General features: G+C 37.9%; 1 protein-coding gene across 1 annotated transcript in view; it reads right to left on the minus strand.

Moving 5' to 3' along the window:
* Nucleotides 1-17,825, minus strand: part of FOCAD (focadhesin) — a gene marked incomplete at its 3' end in the record, with an annotated part of 88,412 nt that overhangs the window by 35,300 nt on the left and 35,287 nt on the right. The window contains exons 11-14 of the mRNA XM_009573739.1: nucleotides 7,942-8,046; nucleotides 7,435-7,536; nucleotides 6,785-6,915; nucleotides 5,065-5,191 (exon numbers count right to left, since the gene is read on the minus strand). Coding sequence (XP_009572034.1) covers nucleotides 5,065-5,191; nucleotides 6,785-6,915; nucleotides 7,435-7,536; nucleotides 7,942-8,046 — 465 coding nt within the window. The remainder of the gene's footprint in view (nucleotides 1-5,064; nucleotides 5,192-6,784; nucleotides 6,916-7,434; nucleotides 7,537-7,941; nucleotides 8,047-17,825) is intronic.

Below are 17,825 nucleotides of genomic sequence, written 5' to 3' on the forward strand. Positions count from 1 at the left end.
TCTGTCATCGTCCCAAAATGATCCTCAGGTAGCTACTCTTGAATTATTTGTCTCCCTTTCTAGCTTTTCGGTAAAACCTTAAAACTGAATCAGTATATCCAGGTCAGTAACCAAGCCAACATATGGTATTCATCATTTATTGCAGAGCAGCTCCACATTGTTCATGATTATTGCCTGAAATTCAGAATCTCCTCTAAACTACAATTAGGATAAAACCTATCAGAAGCTTTCCAGAACATGTAACTGCAGCAAAACCCACCAGACACATCCTCTACTGCGAAGTGTTACACTTAACAGCCAGCTACAGAAATACCTGCAACTTGCAAAAAGTAAAGGGCATACCATTGCTTTGCATAAGTTCTACACACTGTGACTGACCAACAAACCCCTACAATGGAAGAAGGCTCAAATGGGCAAAGGTGATGTGCCCATGAAGCTCAGAGAATAATGCAAGGCAGGACTGACCACAGCTGTTGCTTTGTTTTAGATATACAGCTATAAACAGTTCAGTGGATCAACTGATGGTGTAAATGTTTCTCCCCAGTTCATTAAAAAAGTGTGAACATGTCCCTGAGTCAGTCAGATCAGCATACGGGGGAGTCAATACGTGGCTCAGCCCAAATTAAGAGTATAAAAACTAGCCAGCACACAAAAGAATTTTGAAGAGAGCAATGGGCTTGAGCTAGCTTCAACCCACATATTCCTTACGGGTGACTGGGGACGCTCAGCATCGTAACAGTGAGCATGTTATAGAGACAGGTAATGGGAATCACATTGAACTGTATACTGCAATTGCTATATTTTGCTAAATGTAACTTACATTTGTATTGTGATTTTGGTTTATTTTGTATCACTCTGCTGAATCAGAAAACCTGTGTAACAACTATCTTCAAATAAGTAAATTTGATAATACACATTACATCCTCTACACATGGAATATCTAAAATAACCTGATCAGAGAGTATGGGACTCTGACACACACTGTGATAATGAAAAATGACCCTGGCTGCCCTGTGACATTTGTGGACAAATATGATCTAGGAATAAATTAGAGTAAATAAAACCATCTTCTTTTTAAAACACGTTTTGCCCAATACTCCAAAACCAGCTGACTTGACAACATGATGGTGTTGCAGAAGCAGAAGCACTACTATTAATCCCGAGGATTAACAGCCAAATCAATCGACAATGCCATTTCCACAGTAAAAAGTTTGGCCATGATCGTTCTATCTATAGAGTATGTCCACATTCAAATACAAAATGCTTACATTGAAATTTCAGCTACAAAAAGGGAATTCTTTTTGTGGACTACACAAGTAGTTTTCCAGTTTCTGCTAACAGATTATAAGTACTTGGAGCACAAGTTTCCTTAATTTGTTTTGTGTCTGCAATGAATCCAACACGAAGTTGAGGACCAAATGGGAGAAGTAACATGCAAGTTAAAAGCCACTGTTAAGTCATATTGTGTGCTCTGAAGAAAAAAAAAAATTCCCTAAGATTAGAAAAAGTAGTAAGTTCTCCACGTAAAATTCACTGATGAATTTAGGCTTCCTGAAGCTATTCAGTGTCCCTCAAGCTATCGCGATATACCATTTCTCACAAAAAGTTCAAGAGTACTTGCCGTCTTATTAGCAAAACCAGAAGACGAGGTTAGAATTCTCTGTTCCAGCCTTGAGAAAAAAAGCAAATGAAGTGTCAAAATACTTAAAATGACAAAGCTTGGGAAAGCAAAAATATGGAGAGGAAGAGAAGAAAACTACATGGTAACACCAGCTAGACTACACTAGTATACCACACATCCTAACCAAGTGACAGAAAATGAAGTTGCCACTGTAGTGAATGATTCCAAGATGAAAGGAGGTTGGATACAGAGGCAGGTGCAGAAGGAGGACCTGTTGTGACCAGATGACCTTTAAAGGTCCCTTCCAATCCAAACTATTCTATGATTCTATGTTATAACATAATGCATTCATAAGAGGAAAAATTACGTTTACATTGCCACAATATCTTTGATATTTCCAGCTTTCAAAAACCAGAAATCGCACCAGTGATTAAGATGCACTGAAGTGGATTTTTGGTAACATGATTTTCATTCAGTGAGGGCATAAATCACACAGTTCAGACGGGAAAAAAAAAAAGGTGGCAGCAGCAGCACTTTTAGGAGCAGTAACAGGTAATCAGGAAATGAAGTAAAACGGCAAATATATCAGACAGAATGCAGGCCAACAAGGTTCCTAGTCAACTTATTTTACTCACTCATTCAGTATGTGGAAAAACCTTTACCTATATACAGTTCATCCTGGGAACCTGACAGCTCCCTTCAACAGCAGATCTGCACAGGTAAGGAACTGCACCTACACTACCGGCTAAAGAGTTCAAATAGAAAGTATGATGTTAAATAGGCCAAGGATATAAAGTAAGGCAAAAAGAGAATGAGGAGTGAATCAGACCTGAGAAAGTGAAACTGGCAGAAACTTGAGCTAAAGGAGAAGGTAATGATCCTCTGATAACACCTCAACACAAACCCACCATTTTAAGAGTACAGCTTTTAAGTGTACACTGTTTAAACAACATCCAGCTTTGTAATTCCTACTAAATGTTAAACTCAGTCAACATAATTTGTTCTCACACAACTTTCCAGTTCATTATATTACTCTTCTATGCTGGTTTCTTTCTGATCAATAAAACAAATAAATATGGACTGAGGGAATAAGCAGCAATAAACCACTTCCACAAAAAGCTTGGAAAGGGGTTTTAAATACCATGCTTAGCATTTTCATTCTTGGCTTGCGTACAGTACTTGATACAGGAAATCATTTAGATGCCAGGATAGATGGCCTCATAGGAAGTACACTGGCTTCTGCTGAAATCACTGGTAAAAAAACCAAAGTATTTGCCCAGAAATAGGAAATTTGGCCTGGCAAGAACTGCGTGTATTTTACATTTTTGATGTGCAAGTCACTGTGCACTATTCATTAAAGGCCTTTTGTTACACCTACCAAAAAAAAAAGGGCAGGGGGAAGGGCTAGCCCTTCTTCTTCTAAGTCCCACAAAAGCTAAGCTAATGCTCTTAATGCTATACATGTAGTACCATGACATTTACACAAAACAACTACTGCAGTCAACAAAATGGAAAACTATTCTTCCACAATATTAGACCAAAAAAAAAAAAATCAATGTTACAGCACGTTTTATTATAACATTACTTTTACAAAGGAGCCTTCCTAAGAGTCTCAGAACTCAGCTTTGAGAAAGTCACATGGTGTATAGGGTTCCATCATCAACTAAGTCAACACTATACATATGAAAACATAGTTTGTTGTACTGGTGCAGAAGCTGACTGAAAATTAGATGCTTACTAAATTCCTGCACCTAAGCAGCTGCACATGGAAAAGCTCAAAGAGGTTAAATCCCTTTTCCATGGTTATCTATTGAGAGAGTGGCAGAAAGAGAAGGCACCAAAACAAAACCCATTGACCAACCTCTATGATTATGCCCTTTAAAGTTTCTGCACTGCAAACTGGAGTCTAAATGCTAAATAAGGGACAGATTGCATTACTTAACCCAAATGGTCATCCAGTTTACCAAACTACAAGAGAATTCTCTATTAACATTTCAGTATACCTGGGTGGCAGATCTGGTCTCCCAGAACATCACACTGGCATGAAACTGGGGAAACAAAGCAAGCTGAGGAGGGCCTGTAAGAATTAGGACAGGAAAAACTAGTACCTATCCACAAAGTAATTCTTTCCTTCCTTCCATCCTGAGTACCTGGAGTTGTCTCAGCCTTCCTTCTCAACAGTGGTACAGTACGTCTGTTCTCAGATGAGGTTTTTATAGTAGGTTGTGACATTTGTCATAGGCCTAGCTCCTGCTTCTTTGCAGGAAACAAAGTCTAAATACAATCCAGCCAGGGAAAACACTGGTTAAATACTGAGGCCAGCATTCAAAGAATCTATGTGACCTTAAGAAGAGCCAAACTCCATACCAAAAGCAAATACTGTAATTACCCAGAATAAGTTGGTTCTTAGTAGCCATTGTCTGAAGCTTTTTAACTACATTGAATACTAACGTCTATGGACTGCTAACCATTTACTATGTTGTTCTTGAACTGCTAATGTGATTTCAAATGTATAATGTGGCAATGGCTGGATTTTGTTGGATTGGCCTCACTGCAGTAAACACTGCACTAAAAGTGAAGAAGTGGATAAACTTAAAATTGCTGTTTGGCAGAGAATGGATAATCAAGTATTCCTGCAGGCTACCATTACTCCACTAACTCAGATGGCCTGCATAGTCCACAGTTTGTCTATAGTGTGATTCACAGCATGCCTGTGCCTGCATCACCACGTCTGGGATGCCACTGTGGAAACAAAAAGCCTTGGCTCCTAACTCAGGGATATTACAGGATCACAGGACAATTTGGGTTGGAAGGGACCTCAGGATATTTCTAGGCCAACCTCCAAAGGGTCACTATAAGATCAGACCCAGGGTTGCTCAGGGTTGTATCCAAAAGGAACATGAAAACCTCCAAGGATGGAGACAGCACAACCTCTTTGGGCAGTATGTTCCAATGCTTACTTGTCCTCTTCATCAGTAAGTAATGAATGCAGTAGAGTAAAACAGAAGCCTCCCCATTACAAGTGATTTCACTCCCTATCAGGTACACTATGTGAATGAGACCCAGCAAGGCAGGCCAGTAAGAAGGTATCAAAAATGAGATTATTTACATACCTTTCAGCCAATCAGAATTATGTGCCCAACACAAATACTTTTCCTTTTCAAATCTCAAGGAAAAATGTATGAAAGGATGTCTTTGAAACAAACTGCGAAGCTGACCTAAAATTCCAACCCATGCACCGAAGGGCTGACCTGCTGTAGTGGAAGTTCACAGTACAGTTTCCCAGGAACAATTAACTGATGTTGGAAAAGAGGAATTAAATTTGTCAGAAGAAAAAATTCTGCAACAATCCAATGTACTCTTAAAAAAAAAGCCAACTAGGAAAAAAGTCCATGACCCACAAGCAGAACACAAAACACAGTGACAAGTCAATTTAATCTTACCTCAGCCTCACAAAGTGCCTGAAGACCCTGTAACACTATGGCAGCAGGTGAAGCTTGATCAGGTTTTGTGCATTCATTTAATATCTGGGAAATTGCAGCCAACATGTCTGCTCCATGCTGGTATGGCCTAAAGGCAAAAACATGAAGACAGAAGGCAATATTCATGCATACACAGAAGTTGTATTCTATACACAAAAATTCATTAAGTATTTGTTTTGTTTAAATGACAACTAAAACAGACTAAAACTGGGAGGAAAAAAAAAGATACAAGGGATGATATGATAGAGCGCTCTAAAGGCTCAGTGACACGGAGAATTAAATCAGCAGGCATCAAGTTCCAAATAAAAGATCACCAACTGGTTAAGCTATGGAAGTTTTTGTCCAAGGATGTTGTGTATGCTAAAAGATTACATCATTCAAGAAGTGACTGAGAAGGAAAACCCACGTGTGCTACTGAAGACACTATCCTTTGCTTCTTTGTTGTAGTCTTCCATAAGTACTCACTACTGTGTATTGGAGATTCTGGCAGCAAAAGACTTTTGGCCCTCCTACATCAGATAGGAACATTTTTCCAAATTTTTTGCCGCTGCGATGTCATTTGTCTCTCCTTCAATGACTGCCTGGGTTGCTTGTTTGCTTTCCAGTCTTTTAGTATCCATTCAATTTTATTGGGCGGTGGTGGGGGAGGTGTCAACTGCTGATTCAGCAGTTCCCCATACTGTCTGTAAGACGTTGGGTAAGTAGCACCTGGCTAGGTGATTTATATGCATGGAATATTCAGGCTTCCTCTATCTGCTCTCACTTTCTTCCAAATAATTTCTAAATGCACGAAGAACGTGCGTACTTCGAACTCTAACTACACCACTCACCTACACCACCAAAAAGAACATTACAGCTGCATTGAGATTTATCTCTCGGTTTTCACTTCTTTTTTTATTTCTTGAAAAATGTTGTTTAGCAAAATTAAAGATGGTTGAAGAGGTAAAGGAAAGGGTATTTTGTTTAAGAATTTTTTTTAGTTGATGATTGAAAGATATGTGAAACTTCCCAGTTGTTAGTAACTGACCTTCAAGAAGGAAAGTGAAAAGTGGAACCCAAAAAATAGGTGACAAAGAGAAAAGATGGCATTGTGCACACAAAACCAGGAAGTAACTGATAACGTGTTTAAAAATAATCTTTAGAGGATCTGTAAATTATTATCAAGTACTGATATTCACAGATTGTTAGAGCTGGAAAGGATCAATGTATAATCCAGTTAGACTTGGACAACTGTGTTCTGTGGTCAGTATTATATCTGAATAAAGACCAGTAATTTGCATGTGACAGAATATACTTCTCAGAAAAGCACCCAATCTTTCTTTGAATAGATCAAAAGTTAGACAGATCATTAGTTGTTTCTTCTAATGTTTCGTCAATTTCTTTTTATAATTTGGAATGCTTTAAGTTTCTACTCTGGATCAGTATCGGATGCGTGTTTTGTTTCAGGATGAAGACATTTTAACATTATTTATATGTGCTTTCTATTAGTTATAATATAAAACCCCAAACTTACTAGCTGCTGAGATTAGCAATGCCTAAGTCAGTATCTCATATAACTAGAAAAATATTACCCACAATTAATATAACAGAGTAGGTAAAAATAATTATGCAGCTTTTCTGAAAGAGAAAAAAAAATTGTTTTCCCTTACAAAGACGTAAGATGGGTAACACTTGTGCTTACCTCTGCTTACATATATCTCTTATACAAGCAGCTTTAGCAATCAGCTTCTCCCATTGAGCATCTTTGTCAACAGACAAAGAGGGCACATCAGACATCGCCAAGAACTTCTGCAATTCTGGGTAAATTCGATCCTAGAAATGATGTAATTTAAAAATTATCATCACACCTTCAAAAGCTGGTGACAGGATTTTCAATTGCTAGCACTTTTACATGACTTCTAAATACCCTTCTATGCATACCATACTTCGCTTTTCTTCATTATTGGAATCTAATGCTGCCTTGAGATCTAACTGGCTTTTCCAGACCAAATCTCTATTGCTACCTTATAAACAGAGAAGCAACTTATTGCCATGTAACTAAGGTTTTGTTCTTACTGTGCATTATGAAAAGCAGAAAGCTGTCCTTCAAACAATTTTTTTTCCCTAATTCTAGTCTGAGACCTGATGAAATGAAAAGCAGATTTCATGAAAGACATGCTATTGAAATTTTTCACTAAAACAGAATCAATATAGGCACCACTTCCACCATTTACTTTATACTGCTGATAATGAGATACTAGTATAAGCAATGTTCCAAAATTAATTTCCTCCCTTGGTTAGAGGTAATAAAGTTTTTCAACTATCTTAGTGACACTACAAGAATTTTCTAACCTGTCTTTCCCATAAGGATGTCATCAGCCGCAAAGTAATTGCTCTGAGCTCTGGCGTGCTCCCCAGCATGTGTATGGCACGTAGAATCTGAGCTACACAAACCTGGAAGAAATTTTTTAACAAAATGTCACTGTTTCTTTTTATGTCCCAGAACAAAGACTAATCTATAAATCATTACTCTACAACCAAGTACAACAAGGAGATAACTGTCCAACTGCAATGTCAGAAAGAAAATGGAAGTCATTTTCTGAAAAACTTTAGTGCATAGTAAGTCCAAGAGCATCTTCTTATGATATATATATAATGATGATACAGTGCAGACAAAGCATAATGTACATTTCACTCTTTAAAACAAATGTCATCCCATCCAAAGTATTAGAAAGTTATGCTGAAGCTTACAATCAGTTATTTTGAACAAACTATGCATTGCTCAGTCTAAATCATTTTTTATAATTAAATGACCTCTTCTTGATAGTTTTTGTTTTACCAAAAATTTTTTATTCTGACCTTGTGTACACCCAGTGTAGGCAATGTATACAATATATCCCTGTAAAGTGCAGGCTGCAAAGGTCTTCCCAATTTAAATATCAGAACGGGGATCAGATTTGGGACCTAAAATAAAACAAAAGCAGGAAAAAAACTTGGAATTAGGTTGCCAACACAGTATCCTACATAAGATAGTGAACTTCTCAGAACATAGTAGAAACTCCTACCTTTTTGATTATTTTTTCTGCTAATAGCAAAGAGAAAGGAAAATTCTGAAGTCTGTAACTTCACAGGACTTACAATTTCTCTCTTTTTAAGTTATCATTTTAAAAGCACCTTGTTATGCATGTTCAGCTGTAACCACTGCAATAATTTAATTTCCACAATAAATTCATTTTTACTTGAAATTCCATTACAAGCACACCGAAAGAAACATGTAATTGAAAATGGTACATTAAAATACATACCAAATCAATGAAGAAACTATTTCAACTCAGTTCTGTCATTACAGAGGAATTCTAATGATGCTACTATCATATCCCACAAACCTGTCATATAATACAATATAATTTACTGCATTCCAGAGAGCTGCCCCTGAAGTGACAACAAAGGAAAGGAGACTTACTTACTTCCTTCCATTCCCCTTTTATTTAGATCAGATTTTCAGTATTTTCATACCTGCAGGTCCTTCAGTTTTTTCTTGTGCACATTCATATCATTATGTTGTAAAATTAAATCTACTCATGATGGCCTCGCTTTTTTCCCTACTTGATTTTATGGATACTTAAAAGTAATTACACAGCACTGGTTTACATTCTGCCTTTATACAGTAGTAATGATTTTCACTTAGCCACATGGGTTAGTCTTCCACAGATAAAACTTGTGTTAAAAGATAATGTCATTCCCAAGAACAGAAAAGCTAGTTAGGAAATTTGGTATTTAGCAGTAGTAAGTGGACACAATTATTTTTGAGTCTTCTCATTTTCAGAAAATTATTTTCCTTACATTGTAAACAGGGTATAGAGTTCTCCGTTTCACTTTTAGTGTTTACCTCTGGAGCAAGTCACCCTTGGAAGAGTTTTTTTCCTCTTTAACGTCAAATTACTGTAACTTTAGAAAACTCATTCAGTAAGTCCAAGATTGGAGGCTTAAAGCAGGAGAACAAATGTGTATTAAATCCCATACATACTGGGCTGAGCTAAAAGACTGAGCAACTCTCAAACCCAACGTTTACAAGATTGGATCCAATCTTTAATCCAATCTATAATTCAGCAATCTTATACCTCTGAAAATTTATCCTGATAAAGCTGACCCTTTATATATATATGGGTAGTTTATACATACAGTGGTTCAAAAAACTATTAATGGGAAATTCTGCTACAACATTCTCTCAATATGCATATTTACATGAGCAAATGTCTTCAGATGATAAAATTTTTCTCTATACAAAGGTCTGTCTCAGTCCACAGAAGCTACAGACAACAATAATGAATAAAAATCCAAGAGCTCTGGGATTTTGCATAATTCCTTCTGTAATTACTGGTTCCAAATTATAGACCAAAAAAAATACTGTTTGTTCTACAAGACATCACTATCTTTACAGTTGAGCAATACGAATTCGTGCTTCTACAAACTTAAAAACTTTGTTCTGGAATCTATATTTAATGCGTAAGGAATTAACTATAATACATGATTTTTTCCAGTTTTCCAAATACTACCTGACATTCTTAAATGGAATAAATTCCTTTATAAACCAAAACTTCCCCACATTTTTGACTAATTGACTAGTCTCCCTCCCGCTATTTCCCCAAGTTGTTGTCTACCATCTGTAGAGGTAGTCATCACCCCATCACCTGTCTAGACAGAAGACTGGCTTTACTGTAAATCTTTCAAAGCAAAATCAGTAGAAGTGGCTGAGAATTTAAGGTAGTATTCATTTGAGCAGACTGTCACACCCAGGAGCACTTTCAATACAATTTTAACAGTGCCCTGCTTTTCCACCTGTTTATTCCAAACCGAAAGCATCTTCTTAGCTAGCACCCTCCCTCCCCTTTCTTTCAGACCTTTGGATTGAAGATAAGTCGGGCATTTTTCCAGCTTTTGTTGTGTGCTGGTTTTGGCTGGGACAGAATTAGGTTTCTTCATAGTAGCTTGTATGTTTTGCATTTGTGACCAAAACAGTGCTGATAACACAGGGATGTTTTAGTTACTGCTGAGCAGCATTCACACAGCATCAAGGCCTTTTCTGCTTCTCAGGCTGCCCTGCTAGCAAGTAGGCTGGGGGTGCACAAGAAGTTGGGAGGGGACACAGCCAGGACAGCTGACCCGAACTGACCAAAGGGATATTCCATACCATACGATGTCGTGCTCAGCAATAAAACTGGAAGAAGAAGGAAAAAGGGAGGACGTTCAGAGTTATGGTGTTTGTCTTCCCAAGTAACCATTACAAATGATGAAGCCCTGCTTTCCTGGACGTGGCTGAACACCTGCCTGCTGATGGGAAGGAGTGAATGAATTGCTTGTTTTGCTTTGCTTGCATGCGCAGCTTTTGCTTTACCTGTCTTTATCTCAACCCATAAGTTTTGTCACTTTGACCCTTCCGATTCTCTCCCCCATCCCACCCAGGGCGGGGGGGGGAGTGAGTGAGCGGCTGCGTGAGGCTCAGCTGCCCTCCGGGGTTAAACCACGACATGTACAAATTAAATTTTTTTACATTATCTTGTACATAAAAACTGAATGTCAGATGAGCAAAACAGAAATAAAGTATCAGAGATACCGATGAGACAGGATCTGTCAAGCTAAAACTTCATATGAAGCACAAATATTTGAACGAGAACATTCAATCCTCCAATTATACAAACATAATGACTAGTTTTCTAAATAAAAACTGTAGGGAGCAAGACTTCTTCCATTAGATGAATTAAAAATTTTTATACACAGAAAATGTAAATTGCAAATGGGTTAATTAAACATCCTGCCTTACACATATCACAAGGCTGTTAGATTTACGCAAGCAGAAGACTGTAGATGCTTTTTTAGGAATCTAGGCTGCAACTGTAGGTGTCAAAAGCCAGTGTGGAATAAAATACATCAATCAGTTTTTAGGATTTCAGAAATAATCAAGTGAATGTTATTTGTTTATCTAACTGTGCATAGATCAGCATACAAGGTGGTGGTGAGAAGAGCTCAGCTGAATATGCAAAGCTCTAAGTGACAAATTTAGCTTTTCATCTCAAGCATTCCTCTGGCTTTGTTTTTTTGCAGGGGTTTTTGGTTTTGCTTCTTCATTCCCAAAAGCTGAATCTACAATAAACAGTACTATTATGTTAAAGTAAGGGTAAAATGGATGGACCACAAGAAAGAGTGACCCACCAGGATTTGGTTTTACATCATATTCTCCAGAGCCTTGCCCCAGCGTGAACGTTCCCAACCAGCATTCTTAACCAACACGCTCCCAGGCCAACCTAACAACCTTGTCTCAGCAGACCAAAGTAGCCCAGAAAGTTGTAGGCAGAGATAATTTTAATGTATTTCTAAATTACCATTAACTGTATAAAGTGACACCCATTTTGTAACAATTCAAGGTAGGTTATGAGATGGATACCACTCCTCCTGTTTAAGTAGCCATAAACCTGACTTGCACCAGAACAGTTGTGGTTCTTTGCAAGTTGCTCTGAAATTATCAATCTGCCTTCCTCTCATGAAAAACTTAACTCATCCAGAATAAAAAGTCATGCAGAAGAAAGACTAAAATATAATGAGAGATAAGATACTTCTGGGAGTAACATACTACCCAAGAAGCAACGCACCTCGCAGTTCTTAGATTCTCTTAGATTTTCTCTCATATGACAACAAGTAAGAACCTTTTAAACCCCAAACTCCTTTCAGACCTATCACATGGGTCTACACCACGGAAGTCAAAGGAGTGAGTCCACATAAAACCCACCTCACAGCATCACCTTGGAACAGGGCTTTAATGCAACTTGGGGAAGGGAGCTCCTCAGTAATTCTCTGAACTACCTTTTCTTCTCTGTTCAAAAGAAGTTTTTTTTTTTTCTCCTCCCCCCCTGGTTTTATTCTCATCACAGCTTAACTGCTATTTCAGACAGGTGTAGCAATTGGGATCTTTCTCCCCCACCCCACTCTTTGGGGGCTTCCCTGAATTTATCCCATCATGTGCCTTAATCAGCACATTCCTCCTAGCTTAAATGTCTTTGAAATGCTTGGTCACACTTTCAAGACCACCATCACAATATTTTACAAATCCTGCATCATAAGGAGTATTCCTTGTTATCACAATATTCTTTAAAGTACAAAAGCAGGTGGGGAAAGCAAGTTATTCCAAACTCACCAGCACATGGCAGAGTTTGATTAACATCTATTCTGGTCCCAGCCAAAATTCAGTAACAAGATGTCTGCATTAAGATTGAAAAACAGAAAGATGAAACCTTCACTCAAAACATGAGATTTAATTTGCTGCCCTATCTTTCCTTTCCACTGCCCCACTGTAATGATTTGTTGAGACTAACCTATGCACAATGCAGCTGTATTTCCCACTTTATCCATGCCAAAGGGACAACAGCACTGCCTAAGAGAAAATTATGTTCGTTAGTATACAGGAAGAAAACTAAAATTAACCTCCTGATTAAATTAAATAGAACCCAAAAGAAGACTTGAGTACCAAAGGCTCAACATCCTCAAAGCAAGAACCTGTTTTGGTTAAATCAAGCCTTAGGGAAGGGGAAGCTTGCACAGAAAGCAAATAATACAGGAAGAAAAAAAAAAAAATCCCCTTGAAGCTAGAAAACTTGATAGATGGAAGCAGTTTTATTTCTGGGCACCTGTTGTACCTTGAGTGTTAAGAAAAAAAAACCCAACTGCTTTACTGTTACCTAAATCTTTTAATGATACAGGGCAAATCACAGGGTGATGAGCAAGCAATGGACGTTCCACACCTCCGAGGGGGGATGGGCAATCATTAACACCAACACAGCAACCTGCATCACCATTTTAAGTCCCAAAATTGTAACAGAGGTCACGCGTGCTCCTCCACTAAGAATCTAAGTTTTCGATACAACTGTTAACACAATGTGTGAACAGAGATAATATTATTACAATATTAATAATATTATCCAGGAAGTTTTGTATGCAGCAGCATGGTTGGAAGACTCTGAGCTCTGAGGGTAAGAGGGTTTTGTTAATTCTTTAAACAACACCCATCCCTGATAAATGCTGTCATTGGTTTACCCTGTGCTGGACAAAAAGGCTACATAAAACATCAGTAGAGATGTCACATATGTCATTACAATGATCAAACTCCTTCCCAAGTTCCTTCCTTCCTATCTCTTCCCATAGTGTCTCTTCCTTTTGCCAGAGGCAGGGACTTACGTGACTCCATTTGGTCTTAACCTAGCTCTTTATTCAATCAGCCACTTCCTGCATTTTTCTCAGTTGTAGCTACACTGGACTAGCATATGGCAATCAGACTGAATGACATTCAAAATAAATTATAATCAAAACAAATGATACTCATAATCCTTAGTTATAAAAGCATTCAAACTCTTTAAAGTCAGTCTGCTCAGGCCTGGCCTTCATCAGCTGAGATGAGAAGTTCCTTCCAAGTCCTGCGTCTGCATTAATCTTCTGGTTACAAAGTTTATTCTACACTAAGCAGGTATTAAATGAAAGTTCTACAATGACTTTTACACTAACACCTAGTAAACAGATGCTAAGTTCGATTTACAAAATTCTCAGGAAAAGACTAAACACGTGCTACTATAAGGCCAGTTACGTATTTCCTTAAAGGTACTGTCCTTTAAAGTGTACTTGTTTTAAGCTGTATATTCAAATTATAAGATCAGGAAAAAACCCAAAATGTTCTAGTATAGCAAACCTGCTCCTCTCTCCGTCTCCCTCATGTAATGGATAAACAATGCTGAGACTAATTTCAATATTAAATCCATGCTAAATCTTCATCAAGGGCTTAAACAGCTCCAAAAAGTTGATACGATGATTCATCAGCTCCCAGTAGGTAGGAAGCAGCTCCGGAGAAGGAGAGGCATGCTGCTTGGCAACACTGCCTTCTGCATCCCCCACGCTCCCGGAGGATGGGGTGGTTAGGTCAAGTCTGTCATTAGCAACCTGAGGAAGAGTTTCAAGATTATATTTTTTGTTTTTAAAATTAATTTGCACCTCAAAAATGATGCTGAGGTATGTCAGTAACTCTCCTTTTTAAAGTAAGATTAAACATGGGAGACAAAATGCTTTTATTTAATAAGTAGGTCTGAAAACCATTCACACACACTACAATGTGGTGGTCTGATTTCTTTTTCCTAAGCTACAAGACAGTTACTCTTTTTCAAAAGCGTAAGCTAAGGGAGGATAGCAGGGGAGGAAGATAATCCTCCTCTTCTGTTCCTTCACATTTCCTTAAATTTTACTGAAGAGAAATTGTCCTCATGCAGCCCTTGTGTCAGAACAAAGAATAAGAGACAGCCAGAAAACAGTGAGCCAAGTAAAGTCATGTTCAAAAGGAAAATCCCATTTCAAAAAATATAATCCAAATACATATTAACATATACTGTCCCCATTTTAAATTCTAAACGTAGGATATCAATTTACACTATTCCCACCACACTTTCTTTGCTAGCATGCCTATGCTGGAGAGTTCTTTTGGGTCAATTATAACACTAAGAGACCACTCCAGGCCCCCCACAAAAAGCCAGACAAAAGGCAGGAAATATATGTCACGGCAAAGTTTCAGGTTTTATTTCTGGGAAATGCTGGGCTGAATTTTGGAATAGAGGTAGCATCAACCTAATTCTCCAGTAGGAAAGGCAGTGAAATGAGCAGGTTTTCGAAAGCATTCAAAAACCCTGGCATTTTTTGCTCCTGTGAGCAAGACAAAAGTCCTGAACAATTCACACAAATGAAGGAACCAGTTTTTCAGATAAGTGCATTCTGTTTCTAAAAGCTCTAGAATAAACAATACCATCAGGCACCACCTGAGCAAGCCAAATCCAGTTCAACATATCCTTAAACATGTTTTCTACCCAAATAAATACGTATTTTACTTTTTTTTTTAATGCACTCCCAGCCCCCAAAGAACACAAAATAACACATCTTCAGATGGATTTCCCAGAAAGGTGTAATTTACCACTAAAATATTTCATTCCAGCAGTTGAAAGACCATAAAAGCACGAATGTCCTCTAGAGCCTCATAATCCTCTAATACTGGTAATAGATTTTGTTCTCACTCACCAGTGACCTCACCAGTGACTACTCAGTCGGTGCTACTGACTCACCAGTGACCTCTCAGTCAGACAATTTAATTTCTTCCCCTTGCAGCACAGCTGGTTTCACACAGAGTGTAATAACAGTTTTTGCACAACAAGAAAATTCAACTCATTAGAAGGACTGTTTTAAGTCTTTCATGAACAGCATGTGTCAGTGCAGCCTCTGCAGTGGTTTGATTTAAGACAGCCTAAAAGCCTATGTACTACTCTTCATTCGTCAACCTTTTAAAAAGATTTCTGGATTTTCTTCCATAGTGTTTCAGACCATTACTCCAAAATGCCTCAGCTAAAACCAGATCTAATATAATCACTAATCTTGCACCATAAAAAGGCTTTTACTCAGTGGGGAAGGAGGAGGTACATACACAGAAGTCCTCTGTAGGCTCTCTTCATGGAAAGGGTAAGAAAAAACAAAAATAAAGCATAACCAGAACAATGTCTGCAAAATCAATCACAGTAATTATTTTTAAACCTAGCAAGGCTTTTTAAATGCTCTATTAATTTACTGCAGAGACAACAGACTCCTTATAAAAACAACAGTGTGGAAATGGGAGATCCTGTTTGTGAACCCCCCTTGTGGAGTTGTAACAAACATGAAAGCAGTGAGGATGGCATTCTCGATGCACATTCTCTCTTTCTTACCCTGTTTTGTTTTGAAACAAAATTCTTCAACTCAGATTTTGCATGGCAATCACCCATGGCTTTTCAATTCAATATCCACAGCTACAACCACTAATCATCTGAGCCACAAAGTAACAGATTTCACTAGCAGCAGAATTCCTGATTATCTTGATCACTTAAAAGAAAAAAAAAAAAGGAAAAAAGCACCACACAATTCTTTTTATGTTATTACCCTCACCATGACATCTCAGCACTTCCATATATTCTGCTGTAGTACACGTAGTCCACAGTTTGGCTGCAAAATTGACACTACTTCTTTTTGCCCTGTGGACACTTTATATATACCTTTTGCAAGGCTAAGCTCTGAGGTCTGCTAGCCCAAGTTTGATATGAACATGAATCAAAGACATGGAATTAAGAAAGTACTTGGTTCAACCTTTATTTGGTTCAACCTTCTTTCCATTACAAACACCTTGGTTTAAACTGAGTGTTGAAGTGCTGCTAACACCAAAGGAACAGATTCAAGTTAAATAGGTAACTGTTTAAAAATAAACTAGGTATTAACAGCCATTTTTTGTCCTCTTCTTTCCACAATCAACCTCTGACTTTCTTCTTCTCTTCTTTAGAACAGCCTTCTAATTACTATGCTGCACAGCACCTTCCACCACATCCTTCAGAAAGTGCCCTATGGAACTGAAGACTCAAAATGTTTAACAAGTTTGTTGTGATGAGCTTTCCACTTTCTTAAATGACATTCCGATCACTGTTTTACCAATTACTTTCCCCACCTTTTACAAAGTACCATTTATTTATGTGGAACTGAATAAAACACAGAACCAAATAAAGCAATTCCCAAACTATAACTTAGCCATCAACATGTTAGTGGTTGTTGCCATCACACTGCCCATTGAGTTTATTAAAGTAATCAATTATTTCCCCCATCCATGAGCTTCAATGCTTTCTCCCCCTGTACTAACTAATTTAACTGCAAGAGAAAGACCAGACAAGTCCCAGGTAATTCTTCCCGCCTTAGAGAGAGCATTGCACCTACAAGAAACAATGTGATAATCTTTCAGTGCAGTGCTGTGCCATACTGCAATAATCTCTGCAGACCCATTAAGCAGACTCAGAACTAAAATAACTTTGTCAGATTCAAGACAGATGCCAGGTGATCCCAAGTTCAATTGAGCCAGACAGCTAAGTCTCAGTTTTAAAGCATTAAGATATTTTCGAATAAAAAAATGTAGTTTAAAAGACAGCAATGCATTAGATATTGCTATCTGGAGAATATTCAGGTGTCCTTCGTTGCACTTAACTGAAGACTGAGAAGGGAAATATCACTCCAGTTAAGCAGAGTATTCTTCGCACGCCGAATTTCCAAATATTACTCAAATATAACTTCCCTGTTAGCAAACAAAATGTGAGCCAGTTAGATGAAATCAACAAATTATGGTTTGAGTTCTGCATTTTAAACAACAGTTTCTAATTCACATGGACTTCTGCTGATCATTAGGGAAACAGAAAATATGATGCAGTTTGAACTTCACCTTCGCGTTGCATTTGGGCATGAGCCATTTTTCCCAGTGCCAGGAAGGACTTTTTCACCAGCCTGAAGGGCTTCTTAATTCTCTAGTAGTCAGACCATCACAGTTAGCTCAAGAGGCTGTGTCCATCAATCTTATTTACTGTATTGGTGAACAAAAGCTTTGGCTTAAAATAAGCAGAACAAACCAAGTAGGTAAACCCACTCATGTCATGCTAAACATCAACAACTTCAGGTTAAATTCCTCTCCCTGTACTGTCTAAAGCTTCTGTAACTCTGCTGACTTGCATTTAAATTTGTCTCAAACTGTTCATTTAAAAAGTCAGTGGAGCTATTCCAGATTACTCCAATTAAATTCAGAAGAGAATCATTCCTTGCAGTCAGAGTTCAGGCCATTCCGCTCAGGTGCCGTATTACTTCAGTAATTTTTTTTTTCAGCAAGTTAT

This window comes from Fulmarus glacialis, unplaced genomic scaffold (genome assembly GCF_000690835.1).
Source record: "Fulmarus glacialis isolate BGI_N327 unplaced genomic scaffold, ASM69083v1 scaffold3953, whole genome shotgun sequence".
NCBI classification, from domain to species: Eukaryota; Metazoa; Chordata; class Aves; order Procellariiformes; family Procellariidae; genus Fulmarus; species Fulmarus glacialis.